The sequence below is a fragment of the Macrotis lagotis genome, chromosome 8 (assembly GCF_037893015.1).
Source record: "Macrotis lagotis isolate mMagLag1 chromosome 8, bilby.v1.9.chrom.fasta, whole genome shotgun sequence".
Lineage (NCBI taxonomy): Eukaryota > Metazoa > Chordata > Mammalia > Peramelemorphia > Peramelidae > Macrotis > Macrotis lagotis.
The window spans coordinates 137,214,925-137,235,586 of NC_133665.1; the positions used below are offsets into that span (position 1 = coordinate 137,214,925).

Genomic DNA, 20,662 nt, shown 5'->3' on the forward strand with positions numbered 1-20,662 from the left:
CGGGCCGTGCTGGGCGGTGCCTGGGGAGCGCCGAGCCCGGCCTGGCCCCCGCAGTGCTCGCTGTCGCGGCTCGGGAGGAAGCGCTGCCCAGGCTGCCCAGGCTGCCCAGGCTGCCCGGCCGCCGCCGCTCCTCCGCCCCGCCGCAGGTGTGCCGCCGCCGCCCCCGGGCCCGCCGCCCCGGCCCCGAGGATGAACCTATCCAGGAACGTGAGTCCGTGCCGGCCCCTCCCCGCCCCATCCCCCGGCCGGGCCCCCCACCCCCCCGGCCGGGCCCCCCACCCCCCCGGCCGGGCCCCCCACCCCCCCGGCCGGGCCCCCCATCCCCCCGCCGGGCCCCCCATCCCCCGGCCGGGCCCCCCACCCCCCGGCCGGGTCCCCCATTCCCCGGCCGGGCCCCCCACGCCCCCCGGCCGGGCCCCCCACCCCCCCCGCCGGGCCCCCCCCCCCGCCGGGCCCCCCCCCCCGCCGGGCCCCCCATCCCCCGGCCGGGCCCCGACGGCGCCCCCGGAGCGGCGGAGCGCCCCCGCGGACCCCTCCTGGGCGCTTCCCCGGGCGGGGCGCCCCTCCCCGGGGCGGCCCCTGCGAAGGCGCGGGGAGCGGGAGCTGCGGGGCCCCGCCGCGGCGCCCCGAGTCCTGAGGAGGCTTGGCTTGGCCTGGCCGCCTGCCCGCGGCAGGGCCCGGCCCCCGTGGAGGCATCGTGCCCCCGGGCGCAGAGCCCGGCCCCAGGCCGGAGGCTCCGGGTGGCGCCGCTCCGAACTAGTGGGGGGCGGCCTCGAGGGAACGGGGCCCCGGAGCCCCCCGAGCCCGGGCCCAGCCCCACCTCAGAACTGGGCAGCAGAAGGGCGGCCCGGGCCCGGAGTCCGGAGGACCCGAGACACTCCAGAATGCCCCAGCTGTGTGGCCTTGGGCACGGCACCCGACCCCGCCGCCTTGCACAAACCTAACAGAAATGGGGGTGACGATGCGAGGCTGGTGGGTGCCTGTTCTTCATTATCAAACAAGACCGAAATGACATCACTGAGTTAGAGACAAATTACAGGGTCGGACTGTGACCGATCAGACCAGTAGGAGCTCAGGATGCTCCGGGACAGGTGGGGCCCAAAGAGTCCATGTGAACCCCAGGCCGGGCGCCCAAAACTTACATGTCTCATGTTTTCTTGGAGTTGCTTCAATTCTGCCTTGCTCATGGCGCACAGCACCCTCTCAGATGAGGAGGTCCTGGGCCAGTGTCTCTCAGCCCCCACAACCCTCAGGGTATCTTGGGATCGCTTGCCCTGGCTGAGTTCTCCATAAAAGTCTTTTTGGCAAGCCTATGTCTGGCAGTCTAACAGTGAGTCCAGTCCATTGTAGCTGCACTCTCTATACTAGGCAGTTTAACTCTAGAAAAGATCTCAGCCTCTGAATTCTCCTGCGGGGTGGTCTTCATAGAGGTGCCTCAGTTTCCTGGCACTGTTATCACAGGCATATAGCAATGAGGTCAACTCTGTCGATTTTCTGTTTGATCGTCAGGCTGCTACCTCTTCTCTCCCATACTTTCTTTCAGAACCTCCCTAATACTGAGTCATCTCTGGCAATGCCTGGATCAACCTCATTGTCAATGTGTACCTTCCTGGTTAATAATGTCACCTCACAGAGTTGTGAGAATCAAATGATATAATTTTTGTGAAATGCTTGTCACAGTGCTGGCACAGGTTAGTTATTTCATAGAAATATAAACGTAACCATATAAATGGTTATTCCTTCCTTCCTAACATCCTTACTGGTAACAAGATCCTGGACAAACCACTTAACAACTTTGTGCCTCAGTTTCTTCACCTGTAAAATGAGGGGGAAAGGAAGCACATATAATCCACTCAGTGATTCTTGGATACAATAACAAAAAGTCATTGACTACCTCATTGGGCTGTTTTTTTTTAAAGATTTGTAAAATTAAAGAAATCAGAGTTAGAGGTAAAGACTCTAAAACTGTAGCTCCTCATTTCAGTGCTGGGGCTCTCTTCTGGCCCCACAACTATTGTCTTCACATTTTGTTCAGTTCAGTTCCATCCACATTTACTTGGTGCTTACTAGGTACAAACCCCCAGAAACCAGAGTGAGAGTAATCAGTCATATTCAGGGAGAGTTTTATAGCTTACAGATGTGAGGTAGGTAGTGCAGGCTTTGAAAGACTACAGGTTGCAGGCCTGGATTTGTCCTCAGGAAGATTAGACACCAAGTTTCACTTCTGACCTGACGCTAGCTCTGAACTCAATGGCAAGTCACTTAACTTTTCTAAGACTTGGTTTACTCACCTGGAAAACACAGTCTTGGTGCACTCCAAAGAAATAATAAATGAAAACTGTAAGTGCTGCCTGTGCATGTGACAGTTATATAACTGAAGAAATAAACCCAGAAAGATGGAACTGAACAAGGCTCCTCCACAGCCCTTATTATGGTAGGGGTGATAAAATTCCTGTAGTGGTAGTTACAGAATGTGATATGGAATGTAAGGCCAAGGGCAATGGAAAAAAGTGTGGATGTAGAGTCAAAGGTTCTGAGTTCAAATCCCAACCCTTTACCTACCATCTATATAACTTTGAACACCTTTGTGCTTCTTCACCTCTTTGTGATTCATCTGTAAAATGAGTTTAGATGAAGTGATGGCTGAGGTCCCTTCTAACTCTAAATTTCACCTGTAGTCTGTGCTAGGTCCTGGGGATAGCTAAAAACTCATAGTGAAATCCCAGTGGTAATACTTACCCTCAAGGCATTGTGTAGGTGTCTTTCTTCTATTGGCCCTGCTAATTGCAAGGTAATGAAAAACCTCTGTTACATCTTACCCTCAGGCCTGACTGGATTGGTTGTTCTATGCTTTTATAGCAGGTTGTAGCCTCTGAAAGAGAGCTCTTTCATATCCATTATCCCATGATTCCCCCAGAAGCTCTGTGAAGTTGATAATGCAAATATCCTTGTCCATATTTACTGCATGAAGAAATGGGCTCGGAGAATAGAATGTGTGCACCTTTAAGGCTAGGGGTTCTCTACTTGGCTCTCAAGGAGTTCAGCAGTTCTTTGCATGTTGCTTCTGGAGAAAGTGAGGCTGGTGACACAGCACAGCTCCCCTCACTCAAATCCAATTCATGTACTTGTCATGTTATCACCTCCCCAATGTGGTCTTCTTTGAGAATGAAGGACAAATATTCTTATTATTATGGGCCAAAGGCCTAGAATTGAATCTTGGCTCTGATACTTTCTAACCTTTTGGAAAATTGCTTCATCATTTCTAGCCTCAGTTTGTTCATTTGTAAGATGGATATATGTGTGTGTGTGTGTGTGTGTGTGTGTGTGTGTAGACTATTATAAAGTATATAAGCTGTTTAACATTAGTATGATTATGTGCAGTAAATATTTGTTAGATAATATATTTTTGATTTTTTTTTTTTTTTTTTAGATTTTGCAAGGCAGTGGGGTTAAGTGGCTTGCCCAAGACCACACAGCTAGGCAATTATTAAGTGTCTGAGGTTGGATTTGAACCCAGGTACTCCTGACTCCAAGGCCGGTGCTCTATCCACTGCGCCACCTAGCCGCCCCTATTTTTGATTCTTTATAAACTTTTCAGTTTTTATTTTTCTTAGAATAAATAGTCATGGGAAATATAAACTCAGGTATTGTAGGGGGAAAAAATTGAATAGCTTCCATGCTTATAACTATGCTAATGTTAGATTGCTAAGTTCTCTGCTATTGTGTATCATATCTGTGTATGTTTTGTATCTTTTCCCCCTTTTCTAGTACGCTGATACAAGTAACAGAAAAGAACATGTCAAAATTACAACTGACCACCAGCCAGGTTTTTTGGAGCGTCTCAGTGAAACGTCGGGGGGCATGTTTGTTGGATTGATGACATTTTTACTTTCCTTCTACCTGATCTTTACTAATGAGGTGAGCCGACAGAACATCATCATTACCTTTTTTCCTCCAGGAATGTCACCTTCTAGCATAATGGAAGCTGGACACTTAGCCAGAAGCTCCCCTTTCTCAAAGGTCTGATAGCTTCATTCTCAGCTTATGTAACACGAGAGCTGGAAAGACAGTTGTGGAAGTTGGATTACTCCTCAGTTTCTTGAGTTAGTAAGACTTGGAGTTTACAAGTGGGATGCTGAAGAGAGGGACAGTTAAGTAGAAAGAGGATTAGAGATAGGGATTAGCATCTTTCACTAGTCCTTGAATGATGCCTCCTCTCTCTCTTGTCTTTTAACTCTTTCTCTATCTTGAACCCCTTTCAACCTGCCTCTAGGATTTTATAGTGTAGAGAACCAAGGGAGGAGAGAATTGCTGTCATTCTGGCAAGATGGGGAAAAATATTCTGATGTTAAAGGTGTTGGTAAAGGAAGAGATAAGTTAGAGGCATCGTTGATATGTGGACTTGAAAAACATTTAAGAATTCATTGAATGAAATTGCTTCTTTTCCCACCACTCTACAGGGAAAAACTTTGGGCTAGGAGGAAGAAAGGGAGAGTTTCATGGAAATTAATAGAGACACCTTGGATTATTAAAACTGGTCTACTCTGGGATTGAGCAACATTCCTGAGAGAACCGACTTCTTCCTGGGATATGGCCACTATGTCAAAAGGCTGTTATGGTCAGGCTCTCATAAAGCAGCCAGTTCCTTTTGCCTAGTTATTGTGCTTTCCCCCCATTTCTCTTGTCCCTGCAGACTGTTTAGTCACTGTAAGGGAGAAAAAAATAACTCACTCTAACCCCTTTATTCTTGCATCCTTTGTGGAAAAAAGTAACCATTCTAGAAAATAAAGAGTGTAGCCAATAGTCTTATCCTGTATTCTCTACAAAGTTGAAGTAGTTGCCTATTTTTTTGAATATGCACAGATATTGGTTGGAGGCCAAAGGAGGGAGATGGAGTCCAGGCTGTGTGAAAGGCTTTGATTCTCTTCTACCACTGAGTGGGTGAAAACAGCTCCATTCCTTTGTCCCTTCCAGGAATGGGAGAGACATAGCTAAGAGAGAGCAGGAGAAGAGAGGGAGAATGATCAGAGCTGCTTAGAAGCTCCTTCCTCTATCCCTTAAAGTCCTGGGCTTTTGTGAACCTTCTAGCTCCTTATTCACTAACTGCATCTACTGTGGGCATAGACTTGGACCAGGTGTTGACAAAGTAGAGAGTTAAACTCTGGTGGATGAAGGTGTGACTTGTGTGACGTGGTCAAATAAGGACACCCCTAAATAACTCATAAGTACTTAAGACTGGTGTTCAGCAGGCCAATAGGGAGGGGAATTTGGGAAGACTTTCAAGAAATGGGCATTTCAGTGAGCACAGGCCACCACATGGACCAAGGCAGGGAAGCTCGACTGAGGGCCAGTGGAGCAGTGAGTATGGGCTCCTAGTCTGTGTCTTAACCCCTAAGGGAGATGGCTGTCTCTCCCTTTGGACAGACCAGGGGTTCCTCTCCATTCTTAGGATATAAGAAGCACTTTATAATTGTAGGTCGACTTTGTTGAGGATAAAAATTTCTCCAGTTGAAAGAAATGAAAGTGCCTTCTCTATGCAGACACTGTATTCCATAATGGTTTGTTGAATGAATGGGTATATTGTGCAATTCATTGTGATTTACTTCTTTATATACAGGAGAAACTGTTATATTGGACAGAATATTCAAGGAAGATTTAACTGAACATTAGATACCGTGTGTGCAGAGCCTTCTTGTTAGCACCAGCTGGAAAATTAAACTTTTCATAGAGTTGACAGGCTTTTAGAGAGTCTAAGGCAATGAGACAAAATGAGTCTATTACAGATGAGGATAGTCTACTGGGTGAATCTCTTATTCTTGGAAAGTAGCTTCAGATCAGTAACTTGTCTTGATTCCTATCACTGTGGCATCTGTTGCAGAGAACAGTGTGTGGGCATCATCTACTAGCCCTCTCTCATCTCTTCTCTTGCCATCGTAGGGCCGGGCCTTGAGGACGGCAACTTCGCTTGCTGAGGGACTCTCGCTTGTGGTTCCCCTTAACAGCATCCACAGTGTGGCCCCAGAGAATGAGGGCAGACTCGTGCACTTGGTTGGCTCCCTCCGGACATCCAAGGTAAAGTCATAGACTCCTTTGATTGTACTTCTGTCATGGCTGGCACATCTATATTTTGTCAGCTCCACCTCTGAGCTCGTATTGTGACCATCTCAATTTGAGCTGCTTCTGACATAAGTTCCTTTAGGGCAGGGATTGTGGTGTGCAGTAGAGAGCTATGGTCCCAGAGCAGCAGCACTTTAGGGTTCGGGGTGAATCTTTTTTTTTTCCTAAGGAAGAGATTATCTCGAGGTCTCTTCTAGCTCCCACATTCTGTGATTCTAAATTGCCATGTAGGTCAAATAAAGATTGTCTATTTTCTTTCTTTACGATAAGAGGTTTTGTTTTTCCATTGCAGTTATTTCCAACCTCTTCTTCTTACTACCACCCCCCATCCACCCTCCATGAAATGTTCCTACTGAAAAAACAAGTAAAAACAGGTAGTGGAGAGACAGCATCTGATAGCAGAGATCATCTTCTGTCCTCTCCACCTTGAGAGGAGGTATTTTTCATGATCTCTTCTTGGATTTTCAGTTTTTAAAGAAATACAATAAAATACATTTAGCATTAAATGACTGACTACTAATAGCTCATATTTATATATCAATTCACAGCTTATAAAGCACTTTGTATGCTATCAGATTTAATTCTTAAACACTTAGAAAGTTAGTGGTACAAGGATTACTCCCCTTTTCCTGGTGAAGAAACTGAGGGGAAGGGACTATCTCTTTGTGTAGCTTGGTTTGTACGCAGGTCATCTGGGGCTGCCCGTGAAAGGATCCCAGATTTCCAACTTCCATCCCTCTCACTTTACAGATAAGAGACTTGAGGCCCGTAAGAGGGATTGGGACTCCATCGGGGTTGTCCACAGCTAGGGTCTGCTTCCCCTCCTGAGGAGCTGAGCAGGGAGTTAGCCTACATGTTCAGGGCCTTTCCTACTACAATTTACCTATTATTTTGTACTTGATTCTGTTTTGTCTTGGTGGGTTGGAAGATACTTTAGAACCACTCGCCAAGTCATCTTAATGGATAGGACAATGTGTCATCTCATTGTTGGTTGTGTAAGACTGCAAAGAGAAAAGTTGATTAGTGGAGGCTTACTGAGGCGGGGGGGGGGTGGGGGGGGTAAGTTTTCCTTATCTATGAAAATGGACTTAGTCTTTTTCAAGGCTGTCCTTTGAGGTTTATGGTCAAAGGGCAAGAGATTAAAAACAAAATTAAATTTAAAAGCAAACATTCTCTTCAAAACAAATACTCCTGCCCCAGCTGAGACATTTTTTGGGGGGTCTCTTTGGGAGAGTAAGTGACCTTTAGGTTTGTTGGCTTGCATTCATCTAGTAGCTTTTCCAGTTCATGCCTCTGATCTCAAATCTGGGCTCTTTATTCTTCTCATTCTTTTACAGCTCTTGTCTGATCCCAATTATGGGGTCTTCATCCCTGCAGTGAAATTGAAGCGACAAGTGGAGATGTACCAATGGGTGGAGTCGGAAGAGTCCAGGTGAGTGGACCCTCATCCTGTTGGGCTGGGTGGGTTTTCTAGCCCCATTTCAGCATTTCTTCACATTGTCTTAAATGCTTCTGCTTCCCAGCAAGTGTGCTGGGCTTGCCTGATCTCCTCTAGGCAAAGACTATAAGGTTTCTGATATCCTCTGTTCTTCTGTGTTTCACAAACAGCATATTAATTTCTTAATTGATCAAAGGGGCATTTGCTATAAGGCACTGCAACAGAATAGACAGTTGTGGTTGGAATACAAGAACAGACAAAAAGTCAAAAGTCTTTAGATTAAGAAAGTTAACAGTTTAATACTGGCATTCATGACCAGAGCCATCATCCACCCCTCCACCCTCACCCCTGCCCCCAAAGCATTAAGCAAGCTGCTTTAGGGATGTCAAAACAAAACTAAAACAAAGAACTCCCATTTTACTTGGTGAGGGGCAGCTGTGCCATCAGTAAGGTACCAGGAGAATCAAGGTGGCCCAGAGCAAAAAAAACTACTGTGGGGACTCACCCAGAAGGTGATTCCTCAGTGAAGGTTGGAGGAGAACCAGGGGCTGCAGTCCAGATCCAGAGAATAGCTGGTGTCACATCATCAAGTTCAGGCAATGACCATCAGCTGGTTTGGCTGGTAGGGGGTAGTTGTGCAGGGAAGTCAAAGAAAATAAAATTGGGGGGAAGAGGAGGTAGGAGTCAGCTTGTGAAGAGTCTCCATCACTCCCTCCTGCCTCAGCCTCTCATGGTTCTCATGTCTGAGGGGTCTCTTGGGGAGCAGCTTTGGTTGGAGTTCTCTCTCCTGCACCTCACAGGATTTAGAGTTGGAAGGTCCTTGGAGATGGTCTAGCCCAACCTCTTGATTGCATGCCCAGACTGCTAAAGTCCTCTCCAGTGTACCTGGGGAAGGAAGATGACAGGACCTGGGTTGGAAGCCTGAGCTTTTCTAAATCTGGCTCTTGTTTTTGTGATGATAGCTTCTCCTGATTCCTTGGCTGTGGCTCAGACCTAGTCTGATCTTCCTTCTCCTCCAGAGCCCCATTGAGAAGGAACTCCTAAATTAGTTGGCCTTAAAGGTGCCGCTTCCCCTCCTCTTTCCTTTTAACATCACCCCACGGTTTCCCAGAGCTTTCTGTGTACTGGCCCATTGGAAGTCATCTGTTCTCTGGCCTTCCCCAGCCTCTCTCCCAGGTGGTCCTCCAGCAAATAGCTATTTTATCTTTCTTCACAACTTGCCTTCACATGGGAGTCCTCCCATAATTCCCAGTCTCTGACAGATTAATTGACAAGATTAGATGAGTGCTCCTAGACACTGGATTTTCCTGTTGGCTTTGGGTTGATATCTTGACACTTCTTTACCAAAAAATCTCCAATCTCTGATCCCATTTGGCCCTGATGCTGAGGAAAGTAGATTGTTATAATAATTAATGGGTACACAGAGTTTTCATCATACTCTTCATTTCCTGTTCCTTAATCCTCCCTGCTGCCCTAATTATGCAATGTCATTTCTCCATGGAGGGTTTTGAGATTTTTGAAGTGAAGAAAATAGAAAAATTGTATTTAAAGATGAACTATGAGGTTTCATTCTTTAAAATTTTCTCATTTAAAATGCTTCATTTTTTTGAAAAATCACTTTTTACAAGTCATTTAACAGACATTTTCATTAAGCATTTAACACATGTGAGGTACTTAAGGGCTGGAGATACAAAGAAGATCTCTTAGTACTCTTATTAGTAGCAGGCCAACATCATTGAAGTCCAGTTGGAAAATTGTTTTGTGCTCAGCTGACCCTTAATTTCTTGTAAATAAGGGACCTCTCATCGCTATGTGTTTCTGAAAATGTAATGGCCTGCTAATTCAGTAGCATGACAAGGATAGTAGGAAATAGGTGACCTTGGTTTTTAGATTCCATTCACCCCAGGCAAATCACTTCTTTCTATGAGCCACAGTTTCTCAGGATGTAAAATGGGTGGAAGGCAGATCGGGGTTTCTTAGCCCAGGGTCTGTGAATGGAAAAATTCCTCTTTTTAGTCACTAATCTTTAACTGAAATTTGGCATTACGTTTAGTTATGACTGTGGGCAACAAACAATCTGTGAAGAGGCTACTTGGGCTTCCCCATACTGCCAAGAGAACCCCCAGCTCCCTTCTAGCTCCTCAGCTGCACAGTGGTGGGGTGCCCTTACTCTGGGGGATCTGTGGATGTGGTCACAGCAGGCTGGTACCCTGACATGAGTAGAGCCAGTGTGGAGTCTGTGGAGTTCTCATTTCTAGCAGATGTGATGGTGCTTCCGTAGCACTTGGTGGCTCCTCAGCAGCACTCACGCTTTGGGTACAATCCACTTGTTTCCTCCAGCTGTGAACTATCACATTTCTACTCTTTTTACTTCTTATGGAAGCATTGTGTTTAAAAGAGCAGGTTTGCTTCTGGGGACTCAAATCAGAAATGATGCTCTGTGTCCTTCACTAGATAGGGCAAACTTAAGGTAATGACTCTGCCCACCCCACTAGGGGGATAGGCTTGGTCCCATTGAATGCTGACCCCAGGACCACATAATGTGGGGCAGAAAACAGACACCTTCGTTGTTCTGGTGCAGGAGCAGTGCTGATGATTTTGTGCTGATGCTTCCTCTGTGTGTTCTATTGCAGGGAATACATGGAGGATGGTCAAGTGAAGACCGAGAGGAGATACTCCTATAGTAAGTAGGGTGGTGGGCAGGGTCTGTAGGATCTGCCACAGAATCTGGATTGTGACTGTTGGGAGTTCTTGAGTGAGTCAGCCCCAATGGGGCTTGATCCCTTCTCTGCCTGAGGACTTATGGGGTCCCATGCTGGCTTGGGGCACATGTCTCAGACTGACTTCATGTTATGGTTCTGAAGCTCTGATGCCCCTCTGTATTGCTGCTGTTGGATGGGAGGCAGGCTTTGAGGGCCCACTTTAGATCTGTGAACATTTGGCTGAACACCTGGATATAAGAATTAGTATGTGAGCATCTCAATACTCTCCTCACTGGGATATAACAGAAATTCTCAGTGTGAGGTCCTTGTGGGAATGAGAATGAACAAGGTATCTTAACAATCAGCTGTCAAACCTATGCATTTTGCAGAAGAGGAAACTGAGACCCCTGAGAGACAGGAAAGGCCTGATCCAGGTTAACCACAACTAGAATGAGGTCTGACTCCTGACCCAGAGGCCTCCTGGTTTGGTCAGGTAACTGCAGGCTAACAAGACTCCAAACTTGAATGAAAGTAAAAGTGTCTGCTTAGAACAGAACTCACTTTGGCTTAGCAATGACATCCTATACCAGCTCCCAAATGACTTTTTAGAATGTTCTTCCACCATTTAAGATTTTATTTCTAGGGATAAGGAGCATGAGAACATGCATCACACAAATATAGCAAGACAAGTAGGTTTTTGTTGTTTTGGCAAGAAAAATAAGATTATTTTACAATCTCACTCTCTCACTTTTCCTTGTGAGATTGTATGGGTATCCATGACTATAAGGTGGAGGAAATGTGTCCATTCTCCACGCTTTAGATGACTTTCAATAGGATGCTGGTTAGTTAGGTGTTCCCAGAATAACCCCATAGGAAGGAAGTGTAGCTCTTTTGACTAGTGAGCTAAGGGTGAGGGATTTGGAGGGGACAGCCCTGAGATGGGGGGTCCTGGGCTTCAGCCCTGCAGGCTCTGGCCCAGAGCTCTGGCTCTGATGGAATGTACTGATCAACTTGCTCATTCTCCTCTCTCAAGTTGGGATCAATAGCATCATCTGCCTGACTTAGGCATATGAGATAATGAATCTGAAACTACAAGGCTGTTATGGCCTGGCTCTTCAACTTTGTTTTTTTCCTTTTCTCAGATACCGAGTGGAGATCAGAAGTTGTGAACAGCAGGAACTTTGACCGAGAGATTGGCCATAAAAATCCCAGGTGAATAGAGGGTAGGGGCTTGAGGCCAAGTGGTTAGAGGAAAGAGGCCAAGAGGAAAGAGATGGGTTTTATTTATTTTAAACATCAGGCCTTCTGAATATGGGCCATCTTATTTGCCTGTTTTTCTTGGAGAACAAGGATAACTTGCTTAAGTCTTTTTTTTTTTTTTTTTGCAAGGCAATGAGGTTAAGTGGCTGGCCCAAGGCCACACAGCTAGGTAATTATTAAGTGTCTGAGGTTGGATTTGAACTCAGGTCCTCCTGACTCCAGGGCCAGTACTTTATCCACTGCACCACCTAGCTGCCCCTAACTTGCTTAAGTCTTGAAGGAAAGCAAAGTTTATGAAAATTGTATTAATAACCATTAGGGAAATATTTTGGGCTTCTTTTATGGAAGGTGCTAAATAAACATTTAGTTACAGGAGCTTTAAAGTCCTTATATAGAACTCTTTTTTTTTTTAAATTTCCAATGCTGTTGTGGTATAGTGGAAAGAGTATTTTATAAGAAGTCAAATAACCTGGGTTTCTACCAGCTCTTCCCCAATTTACTGTGTGACCTTGCCCAAATCATTTTTCCTTTCAAGGACTTTTTTTTTTTATCTGTAAAAGGCAGACGTTGGAGTGAATTCCCACAAGGATATAAGAGACCTGTCACTACATTTGTTATAAAGATTAATTTCAAAAATAGAGATTTTACCAAATTCCATTTCTGAAACAAATGTGGTTCTGATATGTAAGAAGAGAAAGCTGGATATTGGTCAATCTTATTAGTGAATACTGGCGCAAATATTTTAAATAAAAAGCTTAGACAGGATGGAGCCTGGAATCCTTTTCAGTTTGACCATTCTAGTTGTCTCCTCAAACTCAAAAATAAGATGACAAATAGATCTCAGTCCTGCCTTCCATGTGAACCAATTCCTAGCAGAGTTCAGAAGCAAATGGTTAATTGTTTTTGCTGTCTGAGTTTTAGTATCCTGCCCTGAATAGACCCATAGATATCCAGTACTAAGAGGGGCAAAGGGATGTGAGGATGGGGCCACACCTTGTGACTGCTGTAGAGGGCCCCCCTCCCCTCCCCACCTCACCCCATGATGGTTTGTGAACCAAGAAATAGGTGCGAGGGATGAGGTAAGCACAGACCCTGCAGTATCTCATAATCTGTTTGCCTCTTCCTCTCCTTCCAGTGCCATGGCCGTAGAGTCCTTCACAGCTGTTGCGCCTTTTGTTCAAATTGGCAGGTTCTTCCTTTCTGCAGGTAAGCCTCCTCTTGGGACTGGTTTGGTTTTTCCAAGAATATTTGGATTTCACTAAAATGCCAGTCTGGAATTCTCTTGCTCTTTTTGCTGTGTCAGAAGGACATGCCTTAGGTTTTTGCTGGGTGTGCCACAAAATTTTAGATGTTAAATTTTGTGGCAGATAAAAGGAAACTTTTTAAGAAAATTTTTTCTTTCTTGGTGTACAAAATATTGTAGATGTAGCATTTGCAGAAATAAAGCTTGTCAAATATATTTCAACCTATATCAAAATACATCATTAAGCTTGCAAAGAATTCAACAAAACAGCTCTTTTTTTTGGAGGGAAAACTGCATATTTGTGCCTGCCTTCTCATAAGGAGAAATCCTACCCCAAGGAAGAAGAATGTCCTGACCCTTCACTTCCCACCCATCTGTTTAAAGTGTTGTCCTCTCAGACCTTCCCTGGTCCTTGCTTCCTCATAGCAGAGACTTGTGCTGAGTGAAAAAAGTTGGAGGACCACTTTACAGTCTCATTGCCAGGATATAGGGGTGTCTTTTCCTGCTTCAGTCTTCCCAGAACAGTTACACCCCTCCTTCCTAGCATGCTTCTTAACTTGCAATAGTTCAGAACGGCTTGGCTCCCACTACAGGCTGTGTCCCCCTGCCTCAGAGCCTGCCCCTCTATAGCATGCCACCCAAGTAGAGGAAGGGGCTCGATTTTGGGGTTTCTGGTTACTGTTTTGATTGCTGGTTTCTTTGTAAATCCTTTGATGTGATAAACTGCTTCCTTTTTTTCAGGTCTTATTGACAAAATTGACAACTTCAAAGCACTGAGCCTGGCCCACATGGAGGACCCCCATGTCGACATCATCCGCCGAGGAGACTATTTCTATCACAGCGAGAACCCCAAGTACCCAGAAGTAAGCCCAAGGCTTTGGTGTGCAAACCTGCTCCAAGCTGGGAACTAAGAATCACTGTCTCTGCAGCCTAGAAAGTGAAATAACTGCTTTTAGGCAGTCTTTTAAAGATGAAGGGTTTGAATGGGCTGATGGCAGCAGGGTTCCATGGCCCCGGCCTCACACAACAGTTCTGTCGGTTGAACTATGAAGTGGATACTTCCTCCCTGTCCTTCCTCTGGCCCATTCTCCAAACCAGCTAGAAGCCAGCCCCAGCACCCAGACTCCAAGCGATTTTTCCTTACTTCAGGTCTGTCTTCCTTCTATATTTCTAGGTTGGAGATGTACGGGTTGCGTTTTCCTATGCAGGCCTGAGTGGTGATGACCCTAACCTGGGTCCAGCCCATGTGGTAACTTGGTTTTCTTCTCTAACTTAGCTAGTTTCCCTACCTTCCTCAGGCTTCTTTCTTCCCACCATCCTTCACACAACTGCTGAAGAGATTTCCCTGAGCTGGCTCCTGTATTGGTATCAGATCCAGCTTCATTATACATCATTTACCTTTGCATACTCCCTAGTTAGCCCAACTGGCCTTCCTGCTGCCTCACCTGGGCATTCCCCCATGACTGGGATGCCCTCTGGCTTCTCCTCTGCCTCTTTGATGCCCCCTTCCTCACATTAACAGGTTACTTTGGATATACTTAAGTGTATAGGTTGTTGTCCCCTTGGGGACAGAGATTGTTTCATTTTGGTCTTTGTGTCTCCATCAGTGCCTTGCTTGTTAATTGATTACAGCAAGTTGTCCACCCCTTATACGGATAGTTAGAAATGGACAGAGCGAGGCTCTAATTGAAAAGAGGGAAGCCCCATCTTTCCCTCTTTTGCCTGCCTGCCTTTCTTCAGGTCACTGTGATTGCTCGCCAGCGTGGAGACCAGTTGGTCCCGTATACCACCAAGTCTGGGGACACCCTGCTCCTCCTGCACCATGGAGATTTCACAGAAGAGGTGAGTGCCTTCTGTTGGCTCAGGAAAGGGGAGACTAAAATGCTGGGGGTTCAGAGTTAGGCTCCAGCTCTCATAGCCGGCTTGTCTCCTGGATCTCTGGTGGGTGTGGTGCTGAAGGGAGTCTGAGGAACCTGGATTCAATTGCTGCTACTCCCTGGGTGATGTTGAGAGAGTTCCTCCACTTCCGGGCCTTGGTTTCATCTCTGTAATGTGGATTGGTCCAGATGGTCTCCTAGAACCCATGAACCTTGTAAACTTTCATCTCTCTGGGTCATCTGTGGGATGATTGTGCCTGTGCTAATTGACCGTCAGGTGTGGGTTATGAAGACAAAATGAAATCCTGGGCGTGGCCACAGGATGAGAAATGTGTAGGGTCCTCGGGACCAGCCCTTCAGCGGCTTGTTGGCCTGCCCCTTTTCAGGTCCTTGAATGCCCCTGAAAGGCAGGTCTGGGGAAAGAGAAGACTTTCCCTTTCACCTGGGTGGGAAGGCTGTGGGTGGTGGATGAGTCCTGGATGAGTCAGACTGGGCAGACTGTGTTTGGGACCAGCAGGGCTGGGTGGACCCTTCAGGAAGCCCCACCTCCCCCATTCTAGTTGGTCCTTGGTGGGCCTGCCCAGCATGAGTCATGATTTCCACTGGCACAGACTCTGTCTTGGGCCAAAGGGTTCAGGTTTTTAGGCGTTACTAAAAGTAGGAAGCCAGATAGCTTTTCCTTTTGTCCTTTCCTAGTGCAAGTGTATGTTCTGCTACTGGTTACTCACCCCCCAGACAGAGAAAGGGGTGTTCATTGCCATTTCCCTCCTTCATGGTTAGTCCAGGTGGACACCCGACAGACAATGGTCAGTGTCCATTGTCCACTGGAATGGGAACCTGGCTCTCCTGCAGCTTGTTCAGAGCTGAGCACGTTGGAGGGAGCTTGGGGTGGAAGAGGGGATGATTCCCCTCTGTCAGTGAAGAAAGGCTTCGAGCAGGTGTGGCGTGGCCAAGGCAGTCTGGATTCCTGGTGCCTCCCCTCTGCATGGCTGAGCAGTTCCAACCTCTGAAGCTATTGAACATTCAGAATCCTTCCTTTGGGAGGATGTAAATATGGGATTTGATCCAAGTGATATGGCCAGATTGTGGCTGGTATTTAAGGGAAGCTATTGATGTAGAGCTTTCCTTTCTTCCTAGCCTCCACTTGCTGTATGCTTCCTCACCCCTGGGCAGGGGCATCTTTTGAGTCAGGAGTTTGGGAATTCTCGCTGGTCAGGGTCCCCTGGTGAGACAAGATGACATTAGAACTAGGTACAGCTGGGTGGCACAGTGGATAGAGCACTGGCCCTGGAATCAGGAGGAACCTGAGTTCAAATCTGGCCTCACTTAATAATTGTCTGTATGACCTTGGTTAAGTCACTTAACCCCATTGCCTTGAAAATAACAAAAAAATAATAATTATGACAAGGCTTCCCTCCAGCTTATGGCTGCTGCTCACAGTGGCCTTGAGAGATGGCCTGGGCTTTCTTTCCTGGCATGGTTTAGGTTGAAGTTTATGTTTAGCCCAGGTTCTCTTTTATCTATTTTGTTTATCATTCAGGTAGTCTAAACCCTTGTCTTTTTTTTTTTTTTATTATTTTTGCCACCTCTCATTGGGATGATCTTTGCTTCAAGTGTATTACCTCAGATGACAAGGGATGGCCACATGGAATGATCACTGACCTTTCACTGGACTTGGACCTGCTTTATTTAAGTTTCACTAGAGAGACATTTGTCCTGGTATTTTACAATTTCCTTCTCTGTGGATTGTGGTCTAGTGGCAAAAGGATGTTGATCCTAGAGAATACCTGAATATGAGCTCTGGCTCAGACCTTCACTTCTCTGTGATGCTGGGAGAGTGACTTAATGGTTCTGTGACTCATTCTGTGAAATGGGGGTTCTTCTGTTCTTAGTGTAACTTCTCTCATGGGGCTATTGTGAGAAAAGCATTTCATAGACAAAGTGCTTTAGAAATGTGAGTTTTCTTATTACCTCCAGAATGTGGAAATGCTCCCTCTCATCCCTCCTTTCCAGAGGACTGATTGATGTTTGTCTTTCAGGAGGTGTTCCAGAGAGAACATCAAAGTAACAGCATGAAAACCTGGGGCTTTCGAGGCGCTGGCTGGATGGCCATGTTTGTGGGCATCAATCTGATGACTCGGATTCTGTACACCCTGGGTAGGTTTGTTCTATCTGAAACAACAGAGTTTAGAGGTCATCTCATCCACCTGGCAGTGATTGAGGGCCTGGACCTGTCTTGGTTCTGGCCAGTTAGGAAGATGATCTTCAGGCAGTCACTAAGTGGAACAAATATTTATTGACAGTTATGGTGACAGGCTGTGAGGGATCCCAAGTTCTGTGTCTTCAAGGAGGTTAGATTCTCCAGAAGGGCAATGAGACCCATGTCACAGACAGTGTGACAGTTGTGAGAATCTGACCCAAGTCATTGCTTCAGTCTGGGTTTCCTTGTTTTTCTTGGAGTAGCTCCAAGACTGACCCAGAGGAGTCAGATTTATTAGATCCTCACCAAATCTTTCAGCTCAAAACCAGGTCACCCCTGCTCTGTGCACAGCCCCCCACCCCTACCCCCCAGCAGCACATACTTCAGGAAGGATGGTTAGTCAGCAGTTATTAACCCCATGGATACAAATAAAGATAGAACACAGTCCCTGTCCTCGAGGATGGAGGATACCTAGGATAAGTTGGAGTTAAACCCAGTGAAGACCCTGGCAATAAGGGGACTGGGAAAGACTTCTTATAGAAGACCTTGTAGAGCGGCAGAGAGGAGGGGGAGAGCATTCCAGGTGGGGGATGGTCTGTGGAAGTGCCAAGATTTGGGAGATGGAGTGGTGAGGAGGACATTGTTATTGCCCTGAAGAGTACATGGGGTGAGTCAAGGGTAAGAAGACTGGAGAGGTGGCAGCCAGCTTGAAAAGTGAAGCAGGATTTTATTTTTGATCCTGTGGACGGTAGTGAACTCCTGGAGCTTATTGAAATGGGTGTAGCTGGACTCAGGGAGGGAACTTGGTTCCCTGGGCTTTGGCTGAGGCGGGGAAGCCCCGGGATAAGTGGAACTGTTGGAGAAGGACAAAGAGAGTCAGCTGAGTCCAGAACTTCCTCAGCAGTGCCTCCACTGGAGGAGGCAATGCTCCCCAGCCCTCCTTATCTGCAGCACCAACATGTGCTACTGTCCACACACTACCCTGTCCCCTCTTTTAAGTGGTCCTCCACACCTTTGTGTTGGGCAGTGTCCCAGCTTGCCCTCTTGACAGGGCTCCCAAGGTGGGCTCAGATGCCCAGGAAGCCAGCTCTGTGCCCACAGATCTGTTGAAAGCCTGAGCTGAGCCTCGGCTGTCTAAGCTCAGGACCTCACAGGAAGCTGGCTCACTGAGCTCCAAGTTTGAATAACCAGATGCTTGTCTTTGTCTCCCCACAGTGGACTGGTTTCCGTTCTTCCGAGACCTGGTCAACATCGGCCTGAAGGCCTTTGCCTTTTGTGTTGCCACATCCCTGACCTTGCTGACGATTTCCGCCGGCTGGCTCTTTTACCGTCCCCTCTGGGCCCTGGCCATTGGTTTGCTGGCCATCATTCCTATCCTGATTGCTCGGACCCGGGCACCAGCCAAAAAACAGGAGTGAAGGAAACCCTGGGCTCTGGACTGTCTGCTTCACCTTGGAATGTCGGAGGAGAGTTTGGTCCTTGAGACTCATTGCATCCCTCACAACTGATGCTGTCACCACGTCCTCAGGCCTTCCAAGTCGCCAGCTCCACCTGACCAAACAACCAAACGGGACTTGTCTGAAATTTCACTCCTCTCCTTTTATCTCCTTCCCACTCCTGGCTAGGAACTTGAGTGTCTCCCTGGTATTTAGGCAAACCAGGGAGGATCCTCTCTAATGAGTAACTTGGGTTGGTGGCACCACTGGCTTTTTTTTTAACTTTATTTTTTCAAGAGTTTTATCTTTAGGGAAGGATCCCCGCAGGCCTATAATCTGGATTCTACCTCTGATCTTCCTGGGGAGACCCTTTAGCTCCTTTATTATTGCAGTTTATCCAGGTGATCCACCTGCAGGACAGAGGTGAAAAAGAAAAACCAGTGATCAACTCTTAAAAGGTGCTGTCATTACTTGGCAGCCCTTGTCCAAAGCTAAGTAGGGTGGGGGAAGCTACCTTGGTCATACTCTTGGGTTAGATATGAAAGGGTTTTTTTTTAACTATAGCTCTTGTATTAGTGGCCTTTAGTTAGTATTTTCATTTTATATCCATTAGGGCTAAGCATTCCTCTTAAGAGAGGGTCACTTGAAATTAACTATGTGACCCTGGGCAAGTCATTTAACCTTGATTGCCTCCAAAAAAAAAAGTTTCTTGCAAAGAAAGTAAAAAGACTATGAGAGGGGTGGCTAGGTGGTGCAGTGGTTAGAGCACCGGCCCTGGAGTCAGGAGTACCTGAGTTCAAATGTGGCCTCAGACACTTAATAGTGACCTAGCTGTGTGGCCTTGGGCAAGCCACTTAACCCCATTTGCCTTGCAAAAAAAAAAAAACCTATTAAAAGAATATGAGAATGTGTAACATCTATAAATATTTCCAACTGTTACAAAAAAATACAAGTGTCTTTGCTATACAGAGATAGTGTTCAACTGGACTTTAGTTTATTTGGTAAAAATGTCATATTGACTCTTGATTTTTCTATTTCAGCATGTGCCATAGGAAAAATTTCAGTCTTCTGAAATGTTATCCTAGCAATTTGTTTTTCTTATAGGATTGAGAATGACAACAGGTGGTAGCTACTAAACAGAAGGTACCTCCTTACCTTTTGAACTCAATTGTTGAACTTTATGAAACCTGTTGAAGAAAATTCTCACTTTAAAAACATTATAGGGGCAGTTAGGTGGCAGCTAGCTTTGTGACCTTGGGTAAGTCACTTAACCCCATTGCCTTGCAAAACCAAAAAGAAAAACAAAAAACTTTATAGAGGCAGCTAGGTGCAGTGGATAGAGCTCCAGCCCTGGAGTTAGGAGGACCTGAGTTTAAATATGGCTTCAGACATCTAATACTTAGCCATATGACCTTGGCCAGGTCACTTACCTTTGTTGCCTTGCAAAAACGAAAAAAAAAATCAAAAAATTTTTTATAGCTTTTAAAAAATTGATGGCACTTTAAATTAGAAGCAGAACCAAAGACACAACTTGATGGTTACAAAGTGCCTTTTAGCAGGCTGTTATCTGTCGCACTGTACAAAGCAGTCAGCCTCCCTAGGCCTTAGAGAGGCACAGTGTTTTTGACTTGTTTTACCATTGCAATAATTGTAGAGTTGACAAAGCTACTTGCTAACTGGAGATCTGCTTTTTGTTTATCTGTTACATTTCCCCACAACTTCACTGGTTCTACAGTAATCCACCCCCTATTCTTCCATTCAACTCACCTAATCTTAAATTTCCCAACCACTCATGATGGGTGTAGCTATTACCTTAAAAGGCTCTTTGTGCAACAGCCTTTTAATGGTCGGTATTCTGTTGCCTTAGCAGGTAAATATTTGGTAGGAGTTGAGATTGGGGTTAGAATTTCTGAAACCAGTGATACCATTAATTTAGATGCTCCCTTTATCTCACAGCTCTGTATCTCCATAGGAAGTTGGGGCTCCTCCCAAAACTGGGTCCCTTTGTTGTTTAGGGACAGAAAACAATACAACTTGTTTATGGAATAAGCAATAAACAAATAGTATTTCCAGGTCTTGCTTGGATAACATAACCTTATGAAAGGTTATTTTTTTCTCTTTTGTAATATATCCAGTGTAACCAGATTCAATCTGTAAACACTGAAAGGCACTGATGATTGGATTGTTGAGCTTTTATCTTGTATGGATTTTAGTTTCTGGGCAATTTCCCAGTGTTTATTCTTGAAAGTGTAAAATGTTAATGAAGATTTGAAGTCTATTGGAATACTTCCCCATGAATTTCATTCTGACTGTATTTTGATCAAGATAAACAGTATTGCAGTACTTTTGGTACCCCAGACATCTGCAGTTTGTTTCTTCTCCGTCTTCT

General features: G+C 46.0%; 1 protein-coding gene across 2 annotated transcripts; it reads left to right on the forward strand.

The window, feature by feature from the left end:
• The first annotated feature begins 3 nt into the window (after window positions 1-3).
• TMEM43 (transmembrane protein 43) lies at window positions 4-20,621 on the forward strand. Of its 2 annotated transcripts, none has more exons than XM_074198464.1 (12): window positions 4-207; window positions 3,769-3,918; window positions 5,938-6,072; window positions 7,455-7,549; window positions 10,189-10,238; window positions 11,400-11,469; window positions 12,653-12,723; window positions 13,502-13,623; window positions 13,935-14,009; window positions 14,501-14,602; window positions 16,677-16,794; window positions 18,053-20,621. In XM_074198464.1, the coding sequence occupies exons 1-12, from the start codon at window positions 190-192 to the stop codon at window positions 18,253-18,255; spliced, it is 1,209 nt and encodes a 402-aa protein (XP_074054565.1). In that variant the 5' UTR covers window positions 4-189; the 3' UTR covers window positions 18,256-20,621. The 2 variants fall into 2 exon arrangements, with proteins under 2 accessions (XP_074054565.1, XP_074054564.1); XM_074198463.1 differs by lacking the exon at window positions 4-207 and adding an exon at window positions 927-1,691.
• Window positions 20,622-20,662: the final 41 nt, after the last annotated feature.